Source organism: Ambystoma mexicanum, chromosome 6p (genome assembly GCF_040938575.1).
Source record: "Ambystoma mexicanum isolate Mex_15411 chromosome 6p, UKY_AmexF1_1, whole genome shotgun sequence".
Classification (NCBI taxonomy): domain Eukaryota; kingdom Metazoa; phylum Chordata; class Amphibia; order Caudata; family Ambystomatidae; genus Ambystoma; species Ambystoma mexicanum.
The window spans coordinates 558,580,541-558,598,128 of record NC_090935.1 but is presented as its reverse complement, the minus strand read 5'-3'; the positions used below and the strand labels follow the sequence as shown (position 1 = coordinate 558,598,128).

The following is a 17,588-nucleotide window of genomic DNA, read 5'->3' as shown; positions in this document are numbered from 1 at the left end:
TGGAAAGTCCACCTCGACAGCCAGGAACTGCAGTGTTGCAATTTGCGATAGTCGCAGGAGCTGAAACACCCAAGTGCCACTTGTTTGAAGATTGCCGGTTGCGAGCAGTGACCATCCCATTGCAGGAGTCCACAGAAGACCTCCCTCTTGTCCCCACGACTGAGGCCCAGGAACAGGAGTCATCTGCTGCACTTTTTCTTCAATCCAAAGGTACTGTAAAGTCTGAGAGAACTTACCTCTTGTAGAGTTGCTTGCATCATCTACTACTCACGAGCCTAAACAGCTTGTGGCCCTACATTGATTATTTTCTTCAAAGACTTCTAAAACATTGTGCAAAGACTTTTCTACTTACCTACCAGAAGTGCTTCAGCTCATATAGACTTTTGCCCATTGACTTTGGCTTAACCTGTTATACTGAATGACTTTGCTTAAGGGATCCAAAACGTATTTGCCTGTTTAAGAAGATTTGTTATCTCTTGTTTGTTCTAATAACCTTTTCCTTTGGCCAACTCCTAAGAATGTTCTAAATGCAACAGTAAAATAATAATGTCCACAGCACCCTAGCTATTGAAGTCACCTGAGGGTGTAGGTTGTGACTGGGCCACCCCAAAATGGTCTTTACTGATTTAGAAAATAAGTGTGCAGTTTTGGAGTGTATTTGTGTGTTGCTTTTATATTGCCCCCTTCTGAAGAAGGCTTATTCTAACAATGATAAATTAATAATTGCTTATTCAAGAAACTGTGTGTGTAAGTGTTTATTTGAATACAAGTCACTGTAAATCACTACCTCCCCTACAGCTCACACTGACCGCTCTTGGGATAAGCCTGGCTGTTCAACACGCTACCAACCTGTATACTACAAGCTTATAGCATAGGTTGGGTTCCTATTGCCAGGAGGTCAGGGTGGTTGTTGTGAACCCAAAGGGTACTGCATGCAATCTTGCCCAACACAGCCCTCTCCCATCTAAGGTAAGCCTGGCTTCTCTGTCCATGCTACCAAAACATGCTCAGGTGGTACAGCCTTATTTATTTATTACATTTGTATAGCGCACAGCAGCCCTTGGGCATTGAGGCATTGTTACTTGAGGGGAGCTTAGTTACAGGGAGAGGGCACATGGGGAGAAACAGTTGTACATAGAGCAAAAAGAGCACTATGAGTGCAGCTTATGTACTGCCTCAGGTATGGTTTTTATGATGTCTGGTAGGTCTTAAAAACTGTCCGAACACACTCTTACACTGACTTTTGGATAGTTGGAGATTGGACTTTTAAAGCATTAGATAGCCTTCCAAAGAGTTACTAACCCGTGAAAACGGATCCCCTTCCTTCCTACAGACTTTGTTTGATGTGACTTTATTATATGAATACAATTACAGTATATCTAATCTATGAGAATGCGCGGCACTACTAATAATAAGTTAGAACTGTCATTAGTGTCATTCTCTGTAACAATTGTAAGTGCAAGCAACTACAATTGAATCAGTCACCACTGAAAAGTATTGTTGATATTTTCCGTGTGTATTGGTTAGTCTAAGAGTATTTAACCACCTAACTAGTGTATATAAAATACATTGATTTTACTATACCTTTTAGTGTGCAAGAGTTTAATACCATTGTATTTACTGGGTTCAGTGTACTTACCTACAGCTCGCATCCTCCTCCTAAGATAAATCTGGCTGCTCTGCCCTTCTACCAGATCCTTTGGGTAGTACAGACTTACACTAAGAGTTGGGGAACTGTACACCAAGGTATAGTTTTAAAGAGTCTTACCTCCAGGTGGACTTTCGGAAAACTCCACTAACACCTAGGCACAAGGGAAAAATAATCAAAGTCCAGCAAAAAGTTCTGGAGTTGACACAGGTCAAGAAGATTTATGACAATCTTACCTAGCAACATAGGAACAGCGTGTCTACCTGCGGTCCCTGATATTAGGGAGAATTCTCATACATGTGCCAATTCCCTTCACCAACTTTGCTGGATTTTGAAGATTTGATTTTTTTACCTGGAGAGAGAGAGCCTTTTTTCCCACTCTCTCATGCATTTTGAATGTGTTTTACTCTTGTGTTCTTTGATTATGGAGTTTTAGACAACTCCATATGCATCATCTTTTCATGTGCGTCACACAGCACCCTCAGTGCAGTGACACAGGTGAAGCCTTTTAGGCTGTCCCAAGGTTTAAATACCTTCACTGGGATAAACTGTTTCCAAGAGAAGGTAAAGTGAAATTGACTACTAGTCTTTTTAAATTCCTAGACCCAGCACACACTATCTTACAATAGAGTGCTGGAGGGGTTTACTTAGTATCCCCTATGTCTAGAAACTCATGTAGCAGTGAAATGCTACCCTTTCCTCTCGAAATGGCTGGTGGCAGTGGTTTTACAAAGAACTACCATGATTTTTCCCGACCGCGAATACCAGTAGTGTTAAATCGAGGGAGCCATGTTTTTCAAGATGGTGTCCAAGCCCCCTTTGTTTAGACAGGTCCCAGCCTTCTTTTTTCACCATTTCATTTTGGAAAGGTCCTTCTAGAGTTTGTCTCTGCATGCCAAACCAGGTTTGGTTCCTTTGTTCCTACGCCTTTGGTGGGCTTCAGGACTGAAAACTGCCTCTGGCGCCCGAGTGGCTGGGGTGGGCAGTAAGTGAGGGAGGTGCCAGAAACTCCCTGTGCTTAGTCTCCTAGGAAACCCAAATGCACTCTGGCGTGATTGGCTGGCTGACTGTCCGGCAAGGACAGCCACTCTGCTGGGTGAGTGGCAGCTAGGCTGGAATGAATGGGAGTAAACTGTACAAATAGCGAGTCTCTTGGCTTGGAAGGCATAATCGACCACTGGAACGAAAGAACTGAAGCTGGAAGAGGACGGCTGCTGCAACTCCTGGACCGTTGGTTTGCCCGGTGAAGCCCTGCTGCAGGTCCGAATCGCCAAGTTCATCTCAACAGAGAAGCCCTTCAAGGAGGACTTCTCCCTTTGAGTTGGTGGGACCAATCAACTCGTAAGCCACCTGGATACCATTTTCTGAGCTGGTAGTATTTTCCTCAGAGTGCTGCAGGAAACCAAATAACCAGGGAGAGGGACACTAGTTTGTGTGCTTGTCTATAGCTACCGCGGAATTGAAGATTTGCCTTTGCCAGCTTTTTGAGCAGTCCCGGTGCAGTGCAGGAGCCCCCCGCCCAGACGGCCGCCCTCTTGTCCCCACGACTGAGGCTCAGGAACAGCGAGATCTGCGGGAACTGCCAGGAACAGACTTCTTCAGCTGCATCTTTTTCTTCATTATAACGTACTGTGAAAACCCGACCGAGAGAATTTACCTCTCACTGCGAAAGTGCTCGAAACTTTGGCAACTTTCAGGCCTAGTGAGCTTGTGACCCAACATATGACTCTTTCTTTTAGTAACTACTTCCGAGAACTTTGGCAAAGACTTTTCCGTTTAACTACCAGAACTGCTCATCCTATACAAGACATTGCGCCCTGATGCCCCTGGGCCGGAGGGTGCGCGTTACAAATAAATAAATACAAATTAGCCCATTGATTTTGGCCTAACCTATTGCATTGCATTGAATTGACTCCTCTTGTGGACTCAAACTATTTGCACTGTCTAAGAGTAACTGTAATATTCGTTTTATTAACCTACGCGCCTTTTTGCTACTACTTCAAACACTCAATGCGATTTTGCTCCTCCTTCCAAGTAGTTTAAACCCCTTTAAACTGATAGTGTGAAGTACCGAAGTACATTTGTGTGATATAGTTTGCCTCCTTCTAGTGAATGTTTTATAACTGACTGTGAAATAAATAAAAAAGTGTTTTACCAAGAAACCTTGAGTATATGAGTCTATTTCAATACTTGCGATTATAGACCTCTGTGTAACATCATTACAGCTCACATTCCCTCTTGAGATAAGCCTGGCTGCTCAGCAACGCTACCAAAACCGTGCAGTACAGACTTATACCAAAGGTTGGTTTTGCTTACACCTGTAGTCCTAGTTGGGTGTAGTAGTCCCAAAGGGTACTGCATACAAACTTTGCCTAACACCTGGCATTTCACTGTGCATACTCATTGAGGACCCCTTCCAAGCATCACCACCTCTTGAGACTTAGCCTAGACCACTCGTCCACCTACCTTGAACTGGTTTGGCTAGAGCTCCGAGAGTTGTCCCCGTCACTAAATTAGGCTGGCCTTGTATACATCTGTCCAACAGGACAGAGTATAGAAAATCAGTCCCAACCTAGATCAAAGTTCGAAAACATGAAAATGTTCTACTTAATATTTTTAAAAACGGCTTACCTTTAATGTTGAACTCTTGTCACGAGACTGTTCCTTTTCTGGGCTACGCTTTTTCTTTGAAGGAGAACGGTCTCTTTGCTCCCTTTCTTTCTTGTCAATGCTTGGTTCCGGATCCTTTTCTTTCCTTTTTTCCTTCCTACTTCGGCTAAAGAATGAGAACAGTTCATCAATTTAAGAATTTGTCTAACAAATACAAAAAGGGGAGCAGTCCCATTCAAACACAATTGGACGAGCCCCACAATTTAAGGGAGCCGGGGCCATTACAGCCAATGAAAGCAAATGATTCCAAGAATGAAGATTATGATTGTTATAAATACACAAACATTTAGTAAATTCCCAAATATATGCACAATGTCAATGCTCTGGCAAGAAAACTAGAACCACATCACTGTCAATCAACAAAACAGTCCAGTTTTGATAATACTGTGTGTCAAGTCAGAATTGCTATTTTGGGATCACTGGTCCTCTTTGTTAGGCAAGATTTTATGCAGTACCCTTTGGGTGCAATACAACAACCCTGACCTCCAGGCAATAGTAACCCAACCTTTGGTATCAGTCTGTACTACACAGGTTGGTAGTGTGGCCGAGTAGCCAGGCGTATCTCAAGATGGGTCAATGTGAGCTGTATGGGAGTTACACAGATGCACAGTGACAAGTATTCAAATAAACTCTTACACACAGGGTTTCTTGATTAAACAATTATTAATTTATTTTACAGTCAGTTTGAATAAGCCTTCTTCAGAAGGGAGCAATATAAAGCAACAGACAAATAACTTAAAAAATACACACTTAGTTTTCTAAATCAGCAAATACCCATTTGGGATAGCTCACAGACACTACCTAAACCCTCAGGTGACTTCAATAGCTAAGGTATTGTGGACATTAATATATCACTGTTGCATTTAGAATATACGAGGGGAGTGCCAAAGAAAAGAGTTTTCAGAATAAGACAAGAATTCACACAATTATTCTTAACAAGGAAAGTACTAAAAAAATAAAAATAAAAAAAAACAATGCAAAGACAGTTAACCCTTTCCTAAAAGGAAGGCAAAACACAAGCAGAGCAGAGAAGAGTCATTCAGGGAGCCAGACCAGCCAATGTTAAGTTAGCAAAAGTCAAGGTGAACTGAAGCACTTCATGCAGGCAAGCAAAAGTCCTGCACAATGTTTTCGAAATCTTTGTAGCAAAAGTAGAATCAAATGTAGGATCACAAGCTGTTAGGCCTGTGAGTAGTAGAAGATGCAAGCAACTCTACAAGAGCAACCAAGACAAGTCTCAACTGAGATCAAGCAAGGTGGCCCAACAAGAGGTAAGTTCTCTTAGACTGTCCAGTACCTTTAGGTTGAAGAAAAGTGCAGCAGATGGTTCCTGTTCCTGTGCAGCCCTGCAGATCCGGGTGGTCCTGGGCCTCAGTCGTGGGGACAAGAGCGAAGACTTCTGGGGACTCCTGCACTGCAATGGGACAGTCACCGACCACAACCGGCAATCTTCAAACAAGTGGCACTTTGGTGTTTCAGCTCCTCGCGTCTAACGCAAATAGTAACACTGCGGTTCCTGGCTGTCGAGATGGGCTTTCCTTGCATTTGGGGTCCAGCACTCTGCTGAGGTGGCTCAGGCTCGGTCAGTCCTGCTTCCTCGGAGTCCGGATGATCTTCCTGGAGCTCTTGGCCAGCTTAAAAGCAACGCACACAATCTGGTGTTCCTCTACCTGGCTATTCGGTTCCAGCAGGGACTGCCGTCGGAATTCAACCAACATCGAGAGGATGTCCAAGTGGCTTACTTTGGAGTTGATTGGTCCCACCAACTCAAAGGGAGAAGTGGTCCTTGCAGGGCTTCTCTGTCGATACGAATTCAGAGCTTCAGCACAGCAGCAGGGCTTCACAGGGCAAACCAACGGTCCAGGAGTTGCAGCAGCCGTCTCTTCCAAGTTGTTCTTCGTCCAGTGGTCGACACTGCCTTCCAAGCCAAAAAGCCTAGCTTTTTATGCATGTTTCTCCCATTCATTCCAGCCTAGCAGTCAGTCACCCAGCAGGGACAGCCAGGCGGCCAATCACCTAAGAGTGCATTCCTGTCTCCTAGGAGACTAAGCAGAGGGAGTTTCGGGCACCTCCCTCACTTCCTGCCCACCTCAGACTTTCGGGCGTGCAGAGTAAATCTCAAGAAGGACCTTTCCACAAAGAAATGGCGTAAAAAGACGACCAGGGCCATTTTGACAAAAATGGCACCCTTCGGTGGTAAACTGCAGCTGCGAACGCAGCCCGCGGTAAAAGCACACCACGGTAGTTAAAAATAAACCACTTCCACCAGCCATTCATCGAGGAAAGGGTAACAAAACTGTTACATGAGAAGCTAGACAAAGGGGATACTAAGTAACCCCTCAAGCACCCTATTGTAAGATAGTGTGTGCTGGGTCTATAAAGTTACAAATGTAAGTGAACTAAATTTCACTTCACTGCTCTTGGAAACAGTTTCACCAAGAGAACATCTTTAAAACCTTTGGGAAGTCTAAGACTTCCCTGTGTCACTCCACTGAAGGTACTGTGAGCAACAATGAAAAACTCCATAGGCATCATCTTTACAGACTCCAGTCACAAGAGAAACGGAGTACAAATCACAGAAAAATACATTAGGGAAAAAGGTCTCACTCTCTCCAGGTTAGAAATTAAAAGTCCTAAAGTCAGCAAAAAGAGTTGGGGGTCTCTAAGGTAGAGAGGAATTAGTACATTTCTGAGAATTCTCCCTAACAGGTCTGTACTACACAAGTTGGTAGAGTGACTGAGCAGCCAGACATCTCAAGCGGGGTAAATGTGAGATGTAGAGCTGTATAATCGAAATCCACACATACAAGTATCCAAACAACATGTATACTCAAGCTTTTCTAGTAAAATAAATACTTAATGGTCAGTTTTAAATAAGCATTCTTTAAAAAGGGCAATGTGGAACAATAAAAATATACTTCAAAATACTTTCTCAGAAATAAGGCACAGCAAGTAGACACTCCTTAAAAATGCTACATACACAGTTCATACACCCTGAGGTGACTTAACCAACTAGGTATTGCCATTTATATGTCACTTTTGTACTTTTTTAAAAGTCTGAGGTTGGCAAAGAGGAAAGGCTAATGGAAGGAAACAGGTTAACAGGTTCTCAGAGAATGTGAACACTTTAAAAAATCCCCCAATGAAGTATAGATAAAACCTTTCCTAGCAATATTAGTTATAAACCAATATATCACTTATAAGGGACAGTTAGAATCAAAGTCAATGGGTTAGAAGAGTCTGCAGGGAGCCAGGACAGCCAAAGTCAATTCGGAACAAAGTCTATGGAGCTGAGGCACTTCTAAGATAGCAAAATGTTGTGCACAAAGTTAGAGAGTTTGATTTAGAAAATCACTATTGGGCACAAGATGTTACACTTGTGAAAGTTAGAGCTGAGATCAACTCTAGAAAAGCAGCCACTGCAAATCTCAACTGTGAAAAGCAAGCTACAGACAAAAAGGCCCTTAGTCAGAACAGTACCTTAGGTTAGAATAAGAGGATCCAGCTAGCGTCTGTCCTGGTTGCAGATCCTGTGTTCCTGGGCCGCAGTCGTGGGGACAAGAGGGAGTACGTCTGGAAAACTCCTGCACAGCAGTTCGGAGGTCAGCGGCAGCTACAGCTCTTTTCAATTCAGCAGCACTTCACGGTTTCAGCGCGTGGTTAACAGCCCCACCGCGGATCTTGGGCTTCCTTCACTCTTGAGTCCAGCCCCCTGGTGCAGTGACTTGAGATTGGGTCGACCTGCTTCGGGAGGGTCCTCAGGAGACTCCTGCAGCATTTGGCCGGCTTACAGACGTTGCAATAGACTATGGATTTCTCGACCGCTGGCTCTCCGTTCTAGCAGCAGCAAAGAAGTATGTTGTAATTTAAACTTCCCTGGACCCTGCCCTGAATGCATGGAATGTTGTGAGTGATTGATGTAGAATGCAGGGTGAGAGAATGTGTTGAGTAGGTTCTATGGATGCGAGCTGAGAGGATATGACTACTGAGAGAGGATGCCGGTGGAGGATTCCCTGTCCTTTATACTTATCTGACTTATTATATGTTATTTGTTGATCTAATGTACTTGGAACTAAGTAAACGAGTTTCCAGTTCTTACCCGGATGTCAGTATTTACTGACAAAGGACCCCGCAACAACATTGGCGACGAGGATGCTGGCTGTGCTGGCGGGGGGGGTGGGGGGGGGGGCAGCACCGTGAAGGGGACATCCACCGCCCTCCAAATCCTCAGAAGATCCTCTCTCAGGTAGGAGCGCTGTTTGCCAATGAGTGCAGAGAAGCCCAGCGCTGGATTTAAAGGGTCAGTGCCAGGGCCAAGAGCCAGTGAGTCTGCCAGTAAGCAGACAGAAGACAAGTTTAGGGGCAAGCATAAGCAAGTTGCCAAAGGACAGTGAGTCCCAAGGGGCTATGAGGAACATTTGAACATTTAGTGGGATATGGGCCCATAGCAGACCATTGGAGGGGCCTAGGGCTCATTGATTTTGCTAACAACTTTGCTTCTGGGTACAGAACAGCGTGTCTTTTGATACAGAAACAGAGCAGAAAGGTGAAGGGCAAGTGTCTGTGCTGACAGGTAGCGCTAGTGCTTGGTGCTAAGAGACGTGGAAGGTCCACATTACGATATTGAGGCTGGCAACAAGCTGAGTGGATTGTGGCCGGTAGTAGCTGCAGAAACAAAATTTGGCTGCAATAGAAAAATGGTGTGGGCAAATGACAACGGAGCGGCATTAAACTGGTGAAGGTGTGTGCGTGGAGCCGTTCTTGCTTAAAAGTAGTAATTGTCCAGCAGTGAGCATGAGTCTTACCGGCAGCGCGTTGAGGGCAGAGTGAAGCACTCTGCGAGGTGGTTCCAGATTAGTGAGGTTCCTCACTGCGGGCTCCGGATGGCCATTGATGCTATGGGCTGTGCAGCCATGTCCCTAGGCAGTTTGGCAGCACCAGCAGAAGAGCAGCGTTGCGAAGACTGACGTTGTGACGTGGTATGGTCGTTTGAGCGGATGGCAGGAGGGAGCTCTGATGGTCTCCACAGCTAAGGGGAGAGTGATGATGTCATATTGGGATTCGGTGTGATGGCAATCGTTGCTAAGGTGACTGTCACCGTTCGCTCAACAGAACTATGAGGAGAAGAAAAAAAAACAAGAAAAAGAACCCGGCAACGTTCAAAGACACTGCAACGTTGTGTGTTTGTTCATAGGTCCTTTCCTCTGTTGTGCTGCAGTAACGGCAGGAAGTCGCGGAATGTGGTCTAAAGACACTGCAGAGTTTGAAAATGAATGCCAAACCATAAGTTGGAGGAGCAGATGGTCAGATAAAGATAGAGGTGCGGCTTGGCAAATTTGGAGGAAGCGGCACACAGTGTGTAGGCTGCCGGCAAAGACGATTAATGCCTGCGAACAAAACGGCAGATGTGGAAATGACCCACTGAGTTGCAGATTGGGTCAGAGGACAAGGGGGCCGTGTCCCTAGAAGTATTGGTCTGGCAAGAGGAGGAACGGTGATTAATTCGAATTTTGCCATTTTTTAGAAGCTTGCACAAGTTCATTAGGTGTACTTTTCACTGAGAAGAGCAAATGTTTTGAGTTGATTTGTGCCATTATTTAGGTGCCGTTTGGTAGAACGTGATGCAAGGCCTTTTGTAGTGTGTTTGGAGGTTTGTTGTAGCCGTGGTCCCTGTGAGCGGGGTGAGGTTCTTTATGCTAATGTGCTAATAAGTTTAGAATGCATTAATAGAGTTGTGTTTTAGTATTTTATTCCAGGTTGGACTTTATGAACAAAATGATAAGAGTTTCAACTTTTAAAATGTGCAGTTTAATGCATTAGTGTGATAAAATATAAGAAATGTTTAGTGAAGATAAATGTGTTGCTTATGTCTAAATGTATGATGCAGATGTGTGTGGTGTTGCGGGGTTCCCTGAATTTGAGGTGTCTTAGTGTGGAATGTGGTTGTTGGACAGAGGCATCTTCTCCCCAACACTTCCCTTGCATTAGTGGGACCAACTAACCCCGAGACTAACTTTGCTGGAAGACCTTCCCACTGGCTGTACTTTATTGAATAAGGACCCGCTACAACAAATACTGACATCCTGGTAAGAACTGGTAACTAGTTTACTTAGTTCCAAGTACATTAGATCAAGATATAATCAATCAGATAAGTATAAAAAGACAGGGAATCATCCACCGGCATCCTCTCTCAGTAGTCCCATCCTCTCAACATCCATAGAACCCACTCATAACTCAACATTCTCTCACCCTGCATTCTACATCAATCACTCAACATTCCATGCATTAAGGGCAGGGTACAAGGAAGACTAAATCACAACATATCTTCCCCCTCAACAACAACAAGACAACACCCACAAAGCAAGAGACTTGCATACACACAACCATCGCAACACATGTCAAATTTAGGACTGAACTACACGACACACCCGTGCAAACTCCACGGACAATTTCTACACCATGCAATGCTGCTCCCGTTTTCTACTGAGTAAAGGAGTGACACCAACAACGTAAGGAAGCATACCGCTTCATAACTCTTCAACAACATCAGGCTACCAGCTCCACCCTACATCTGCTCAACACGCAATGCACCACACAATCAGCATCGGCTCCCTCACAACCGACAAACCATTCACTCACAGCTCGCTGGCTGCACACACCATGTGTCCCATTTCAACACGGCAAGGTACTCCAAATACATGGGTAGCCAACACCACAACAGGAAGACATCTCAAGTGCCCCAGTGTCACCACCCCACAAGAGGCCTCTGTCCAACAACCACATTCCACATTACGACACCTCAAATTCAGGGAACCCCGCAACACCACACACATCTGCATGATAGATTTAGACATAAGCAACAAATGTATCTTCACTAAACTTTTCTTACATTTCATCACACTAATGCATTAAACTGCATTTTAAAAGTTTAAACTCGTATCATTTTGTTCATGAAGTCCAACCTGGAAGAAAATACTAAAACACAACTATTAATGCATTCTAAACTTATTAGCACATTAGCATAAAGAACCTCACCACGCTCACTGAGACCACGGCTACAACAAACCTCCAAACACACTAAAAAAGGCCTTGCCTGCCAGGACAGACAGCCAGCCAATTAAGACTGGGTGCATTCAGGTAACCAAGGAGACTAAGGACAGGGGAGTTTCGGACACCTCCCTCACTTCCTGTCTGCCAAACACACTAACCAGAGGTGGATTTCAGTACTGAAGCCCGCCAAAGGTAAAACAAGCAAAAGGGTTAAACCTGGTTTGGCGCGCAGAGTAAAACCCAAGAAAGACCTCACTAACAAGAAATGGTGAAAAAAGAAGACCGGGCCATTTTGACACAATCGTCACCCATGGGTGCTATACTGCAGCTGAGGATTCAGACTGCAGTAGAAAAGCAGAATGTAGGAACATTAAACCACTGCCACCAGCCATTTAAAGTAGTCAGGATAACAAACAATGTTACATGAAAGATTAGGAAAAGGGGATAGTAAGTAACCCCTCAGCACTCCACATACGATGGGGTGTGCTGGACCTACAAAAGAAAAAAAGATATGTCAATTTTACTTTACTCTTCTTAGGAACTGTAGTTCCCCCAACAAAAGGTATTTAAACCTTAAGAGAAATCTAAAGGATTTCCCTCCCGACACTGCACTGAAGGTGCGGTGTGTCACCATACGAAAAGTAGATGCCATGGAGTTTGTCCGACGCCAAAAACAAAGGAAACGCATACTCCAAATCAGATCAAAATACGAGAGTGAGAAAAAGGTCCCACTCACTCCAGGGTTAAAGTTAAAAAGTCCTAAAGTACAGCAAAAGAGCTGGGGGTCTCCACGCTTGAAGGGAATTTGCACAGAAATGAGAATTCTCACTTGTTAGGCATGATTGTAGGCAGTACCCTGACCTCCTGGCAATAGGAACCCAACCTTTGGTCCAAGTCTGTACTACAAAGGTTGGTAGCGTGTTGAGCAGCCAGGCTTATCTCAAGAGGGGTCAATGTGAGCTGTAGTGGAGTTAGAGACTCACAGTGACATGCATTCAAATAACCTCTTACACACGAGGTTTTTTGATTAAAGTATTATTTAACAGTCAGTTTGAATAAGCCTTCTTCAGAAGGGGCAATATAATAGTAACACACAAATAAACTTCAAAATACACACTCCGAGTTTCCCTAAATCAGCAAATACCCATTTGGGAAGGCACACAGACACTTCCTGAACCCTCAGGTGACTTCAATAGATAGGATACTGTGGACATTAACATATCACTGTTGTATTTAGGGCATTACCTAGGAGTATGTCAAAGGAAAAGATTAGAATAAAACAAGAGATCTCACAAATACTGTGAAGCAGGTTAGTGCTATTGGTAACCCCCAATGAAAAAGTAAGTTAACCCCTTCCTGGAAGGAAGACAAAACACAGTGTCAGAGGGAAGAAGAGTCATTCAGGGAACCAGGCCAGGCCACCTTCAATTGGACAAAAGTCTAGGTGAGCTGAAGCAATTCTTGCATGTAGGTAAAAGTCTTGCATAATGTTTGAGAAGTCTTTGTAGAATAAGAAGAAATCAAAGTAGGGCCACAAGCTGATTAGGCTTGTGAGGTAAAGAAACTGTTAGCAACTCTACAGAAGCAACCAACACAAGTATCCACTGAGAACAAATGAGGTTACACAACAAGAAGTTCTCTTAGACTTTACAGTACCTTTGATTAGAAGACAAACAGTTCCAGCTGGCTTCTGTTCCTGTGCAGCTCTGTAGATCCTGTGTTCCTGGGCCTCAGTCATGGGGACAAGAGGGAGGACGTCTGAAGGACTCCTGCACTGCAATGGGACGGTTGGCGACAGAAAAGGACCAACTTCTAGTCAGTGGCACTTTGCGGTTTCAGCACCTCACGTCTCAGCAAATGGCACCACCGGACTCTTGGCTGTTGAGATGGCCTTTCCTTGCATCTGGGGACAAGCACTCTGTTGAGGTAGCTCAGGCTCGGTCAGTCCTGCTTCCTGGGAGTCCGGAGGATCTTCCTGGAGCTCTTGGCCAACTTAAAAGCAACACACATGATCTGGTGTTCCTCTCCCTGGCTCTTCAGTTCCAGCAGCAACCATTCTTAACCATGAAGTGGAAATACAACCAGCTTCGAGAGGATGTCCAAGCGTCTTACTTTGGAGTTGATTGGTCCCACCAACTCAAGGGGAGAAGTCATCCTTGTTAGGCAGAGTTTGTATGCAGTACCCTTTGGGACCACTACACACAACTACGACTACAGGTGTAAGCAAAACCAACCTTTGGTATAAATCCGTACTACACAGGTTTTGGTAGCGTAGCTGAGCAGCCAGGCTTATCTCAAGAGGGAATGTGAGCTGTAATGATGTTACACAGTGGTCTACAATCATAGGTGTTCAAATAAACTTACTCAAGGTTTCTTTGTTACATACTTATTAATTTATTTAACTGTGAGTTATAAAACATTCATAAGGTGGCAATAAATTCACACAAATATACTTCAGTACTGTACACTAAGTTTGAGGTAATATACTTCAGTACTGTACACTAAGTTTCTGAGGTATTCAGAATACTTTGAAGGAGGAGCAAAAAGGCATAGGTTATCAGAACATAGAAAGAATACAGTTATTCCTTAGGCAGTGCAGATATTTTGAGTTCACCAGAAGAGTCAATTCAATTCAATAGGCTCGGCCAAAGTCAAAGGGCGAAAGTCCTGGATAGGACAAAGAAGTTCTGGTAGATAAACGGAAAAGTCTCTGCAAAAGTCGTTAGGAATAGTGTGTATTAAGAAGAATCATACGTTGGGTCACAAGCTGATTAGGCCTGCAAGTTGGGGAGGTTTCAAGCACTTTCACTGCAAGAGGCAAGTACTCTAGTCTCAGTCTGGTTTTACAGTACCTTTACAAATGAAGAAAAAGATGCAGCTGGTGACCTCTGTTCCTGGCAGTTCCTGCAAATCTCGATGTTCCCGTTACGCTCACCTGGTATCCACGGGGACGCCACCCAGCCCTGGTTGGATGATTTGCACTCTCGAACCCTCTTCCGGTCCCTTGGTAAGGCCTCTGGTTAAAGATGGGTCTGCAATATAGGCGAGCTGGATTCAATACCAGATTGTCTTTATGTTTTCCCACCTCCCTTGGCCTGAACTCCTTCCTCCCCCTTGGGCCCTCTCCTCACCTTAATATTGTAAAAGGTGGATTCTCCGTCCTGCTCCTCGTGGCAGGGGCGCGTAGATGTGGGGGGCCAGCAGTGACCAAGTTACTTCACAGGTGCAACCCCCCCACCCCTGTGGGAATCCAGGCCTGCTGCTTTACAGTCTTTATATGCAGTTCTTATGTTCCTCTTAGTTCGAATAATAATGTCTTGCTTCTTTCCTTTTTTAGGTATGGAAAGGTATTTTGGTGTTGTCATGCAGTTTGAAGAGGAGCATGGGCCCGTAGGCGAAAGCACGGTGTGCATGATGCTGTCCGGTGACTAATGCGCGGCACTCTTTCGCCTTTAATATTGCTAACCTGTGTCTTTTCTCTCCTTGCAGGTTGCGATGTTCCTCGCCGAGCGCCGTAATGTTCCAGCAATGATACTGACCAGGAGAGGACTACCCAGGTAAGAATTGTGTGGCTTTCTTCATTCGGGAGGAAATGTGAGTAAACGCTTACTAATGCTGTCTTTCTTTCTCCTCTTTCCAGGTTATGGTATTCCAGGATGCATGCGGTGCCGGATGATGGGAGTTCGTACCTTCAGGCGAGTGGAACTGACGTCGGCTATGGATTGAAGACAGGATACTGTTCCAGGTAAGTTTCGTAGTGTTCTTTCTCTCTTTGCATGTCCTTGGTTTCAGGTAAACTGGCATCAAAGAATTGGACACGGTGAGTGTTAGGCTGCCCACAGCAGAATAACGCAAAGCATGTTCTGCTGTTTGGGTGCGGTTTAAAATCGACTCAGGTAAAGTAGTCCAGGTAAAATAGTCCCAGGCCTGCCACACCCAAAAGACTAGACCGCATAGCTCAGTTCCTTTTAACTGAGCTATGTGTGTGCCTCCATGTTGGCTGAACCCCCCCCCCCTCCCAAGTTAAATAGTCCCAAGTAAATAGTCCCATTCTAATGTTGGTCTTCATGATGGTTATGAACCTGGCCCCAAAGGCGCCAGGACTGACTCCAATAGAGTCTTGGATGAGGTTTAAGGCCTTTGGCCTGGCCCTAACTGGAAGGCTGACTTGCCAGTGAGGGCCAGGGGCAAGGATCATGACGGTTCCTGGGCCTCAGCCGTAGGGACAAGAGGGAGGACATCGAGGGACTCCTACACTGCACTGGTCAAAGCTGGCAATTGGCAAATCTTCAATTCCTGTAGCTGTAGTCGAGCACACAAGCTGGTGTCCCTCTCCCTGGTTATACGGTTTCCTGCAGCACTCTGAGGAAATACAACCAGCTCCGAGAATGGTATCCAGGTGGCTTAGTGTCGAGTTGATGGGTCCCACCAACTCAAAGGGAGAAGTCACCCTTGCAGGGCATCTGTCAAGATGAACTTAGCGATCCGGACCTGCAGCAGGGCTCCACCGGGTAAATCAACGGTCCAGGAGTTGCAGCAGCCGTCCTCTTCAATCTCGTCTTTGGTTCTTTCGTTCCAGTGGTCGACTCTGCCTTCCAAGCCAAGAGACTTCAGCCAGGAGAGTCAGCCAGCCAATCACCACAGTGTGTATTTGGGTCTCCTAGGAGACTAAGCACAGCGAGTTTCGGGCACCTCCCTCACTTCCTGCCCACCCCAGACACTCGGGCGCCAGAGGCGGTATTCACTCCTGAAGTCCGCCAAAGGCGATTGAACAAAGGAACCAAACCTGGTTTGGCGCGCAGAGCAAAACTCTAGAATGACCTTTCCACAAAGAAATGGCGAAAAAAGAAAACCGGGACTGGTTTTTACAGAGGGGGCTCAGACGGCATCTTGAAAAATATGGGTCCCGTGATTTAACGCTAGCGGTGTTCACGGTTGGGAAAAATCATGGTAGTATGTTGTAAAACCACTGCCACCAGCCATTTCGAGAGGAAAGGGTAGCATTTTACTGCTTCATGAGTATCTAGACACAGGGGATACTAAGTAACCCCTCCAGCACTCTATTGTAAGATTGGGTGTGCTGGTTCTAGGAATTTAAAAAGACTAGTAAAGTCAATTTCACTTTACTTATTCTGGGAAACAGTAGTTTATCCCAAGGAAGGTATTTAAACCTTGGGAAAGCCTGAAAAGGTTTTCCTGTGCCACCGCACCAAGAGTGCTGTGTGACAACTGAAAAGATGATGCCTATGGAGTGGTCCAAAACTGCATAACCACAGAAAACACAAGAGTAAAACACATTTCAAAACACATGAGAGAGTGGGAAAAAAGGGTCACACTATCTCCAGGTAAAAAAATCAAGTCCTTTTGAGAATTCTCCCCAACAGTCCTTACAGGGCTTCTCTAATCAAAACGAATCCGGAGCTTCAGCACAGCAGCAAGGCTTCACCGGGCAAACCAATGGTCCAGGAGTTGCAGCAGGCGTTGCTTCCAAGTTTTTCTTCAGATTCCTTTGCCAGTGGTCGACTGCCTTCCAAGCCAAAACGCCTGATCTTTTATGCAGGTTTCTCCCATTCATTCCAGCCGAGCTGTCAGTCACTCAGCAGGGTGGCTGTCCTTGCCGGACAGCCAGCCACCCAATCACCTAAGAGTGCATTTCTGTCTAGGTGACAAGGCACAGGGAGTTTCAGGCACCTCACTTGCTTCCTGCCCCCGCCAGACACCCTGGAGCCAGCGGCAGGCACCACTCGCAAGCCCACCAAAGGCAAAACAAACAAAAGGGACCAAACCGGGTTTGGTAGGCAGAGTAAATTTCCACAAAGAAATGGCGAAAAAAGACGACCCCGGCCATTTTGACAAAAATGGCACGCTTGGGTGCTTTACTGCAGCTGCGAACGAAGCCCGCGGTAAAAGCACAGTAGATTAAAGTAGACAACTGCCACCAGCCATTCATCGAGGAAAGGGTAGCACAAAAATGCTACATGAGAAACTAGACAAAGGGGATACTTGGTACCCCCTCCAGCACCCTATTGTAAGATAGTGTGTGCTGGGTCTAGAAAGTTACAAATATAAGTAAAGTCAATTTCACTTCACTGCTCTTGGAAACGGTAGTTTATCCGAGAGAAGGTATTTAAACCTTTGGGAAATCTTAAAGACTTCCCTGTGCCACTGCACCGAAGGTGCTGTGTGACAATGTAAAGATGATACCTATGGAGTTTGTCAG

At 45.2% G+C, this 17,588-nt stretch overlaps 1 protein-coding gene across 3 annotated transcripts in view; it reads right to left on the bottom strand.

The window, feature by feature from the left end:
• Positions 1-17,588, bottom strand: part of SREK1 (splicing regulatory glutamic acid and lysine rich protein 1) — a 338,699-nt gene that overhangs the window by 33,573 nt on the left and 287,538 nt on the right. For all 3 annotated transcript variants that reach the window (XM_069627375.1, XM_069627376.1, XM_069627377.1), the window contains one exon: positions 4,280-4,424. In XM_069627375.1, coding sequence (XP_069483476.1) covers positions 4,280-4,424 — 145 coding nt within the window. The remainder of the gene's footprint in view (positions 1-4,279; positions 4,425-17,588) is intronic.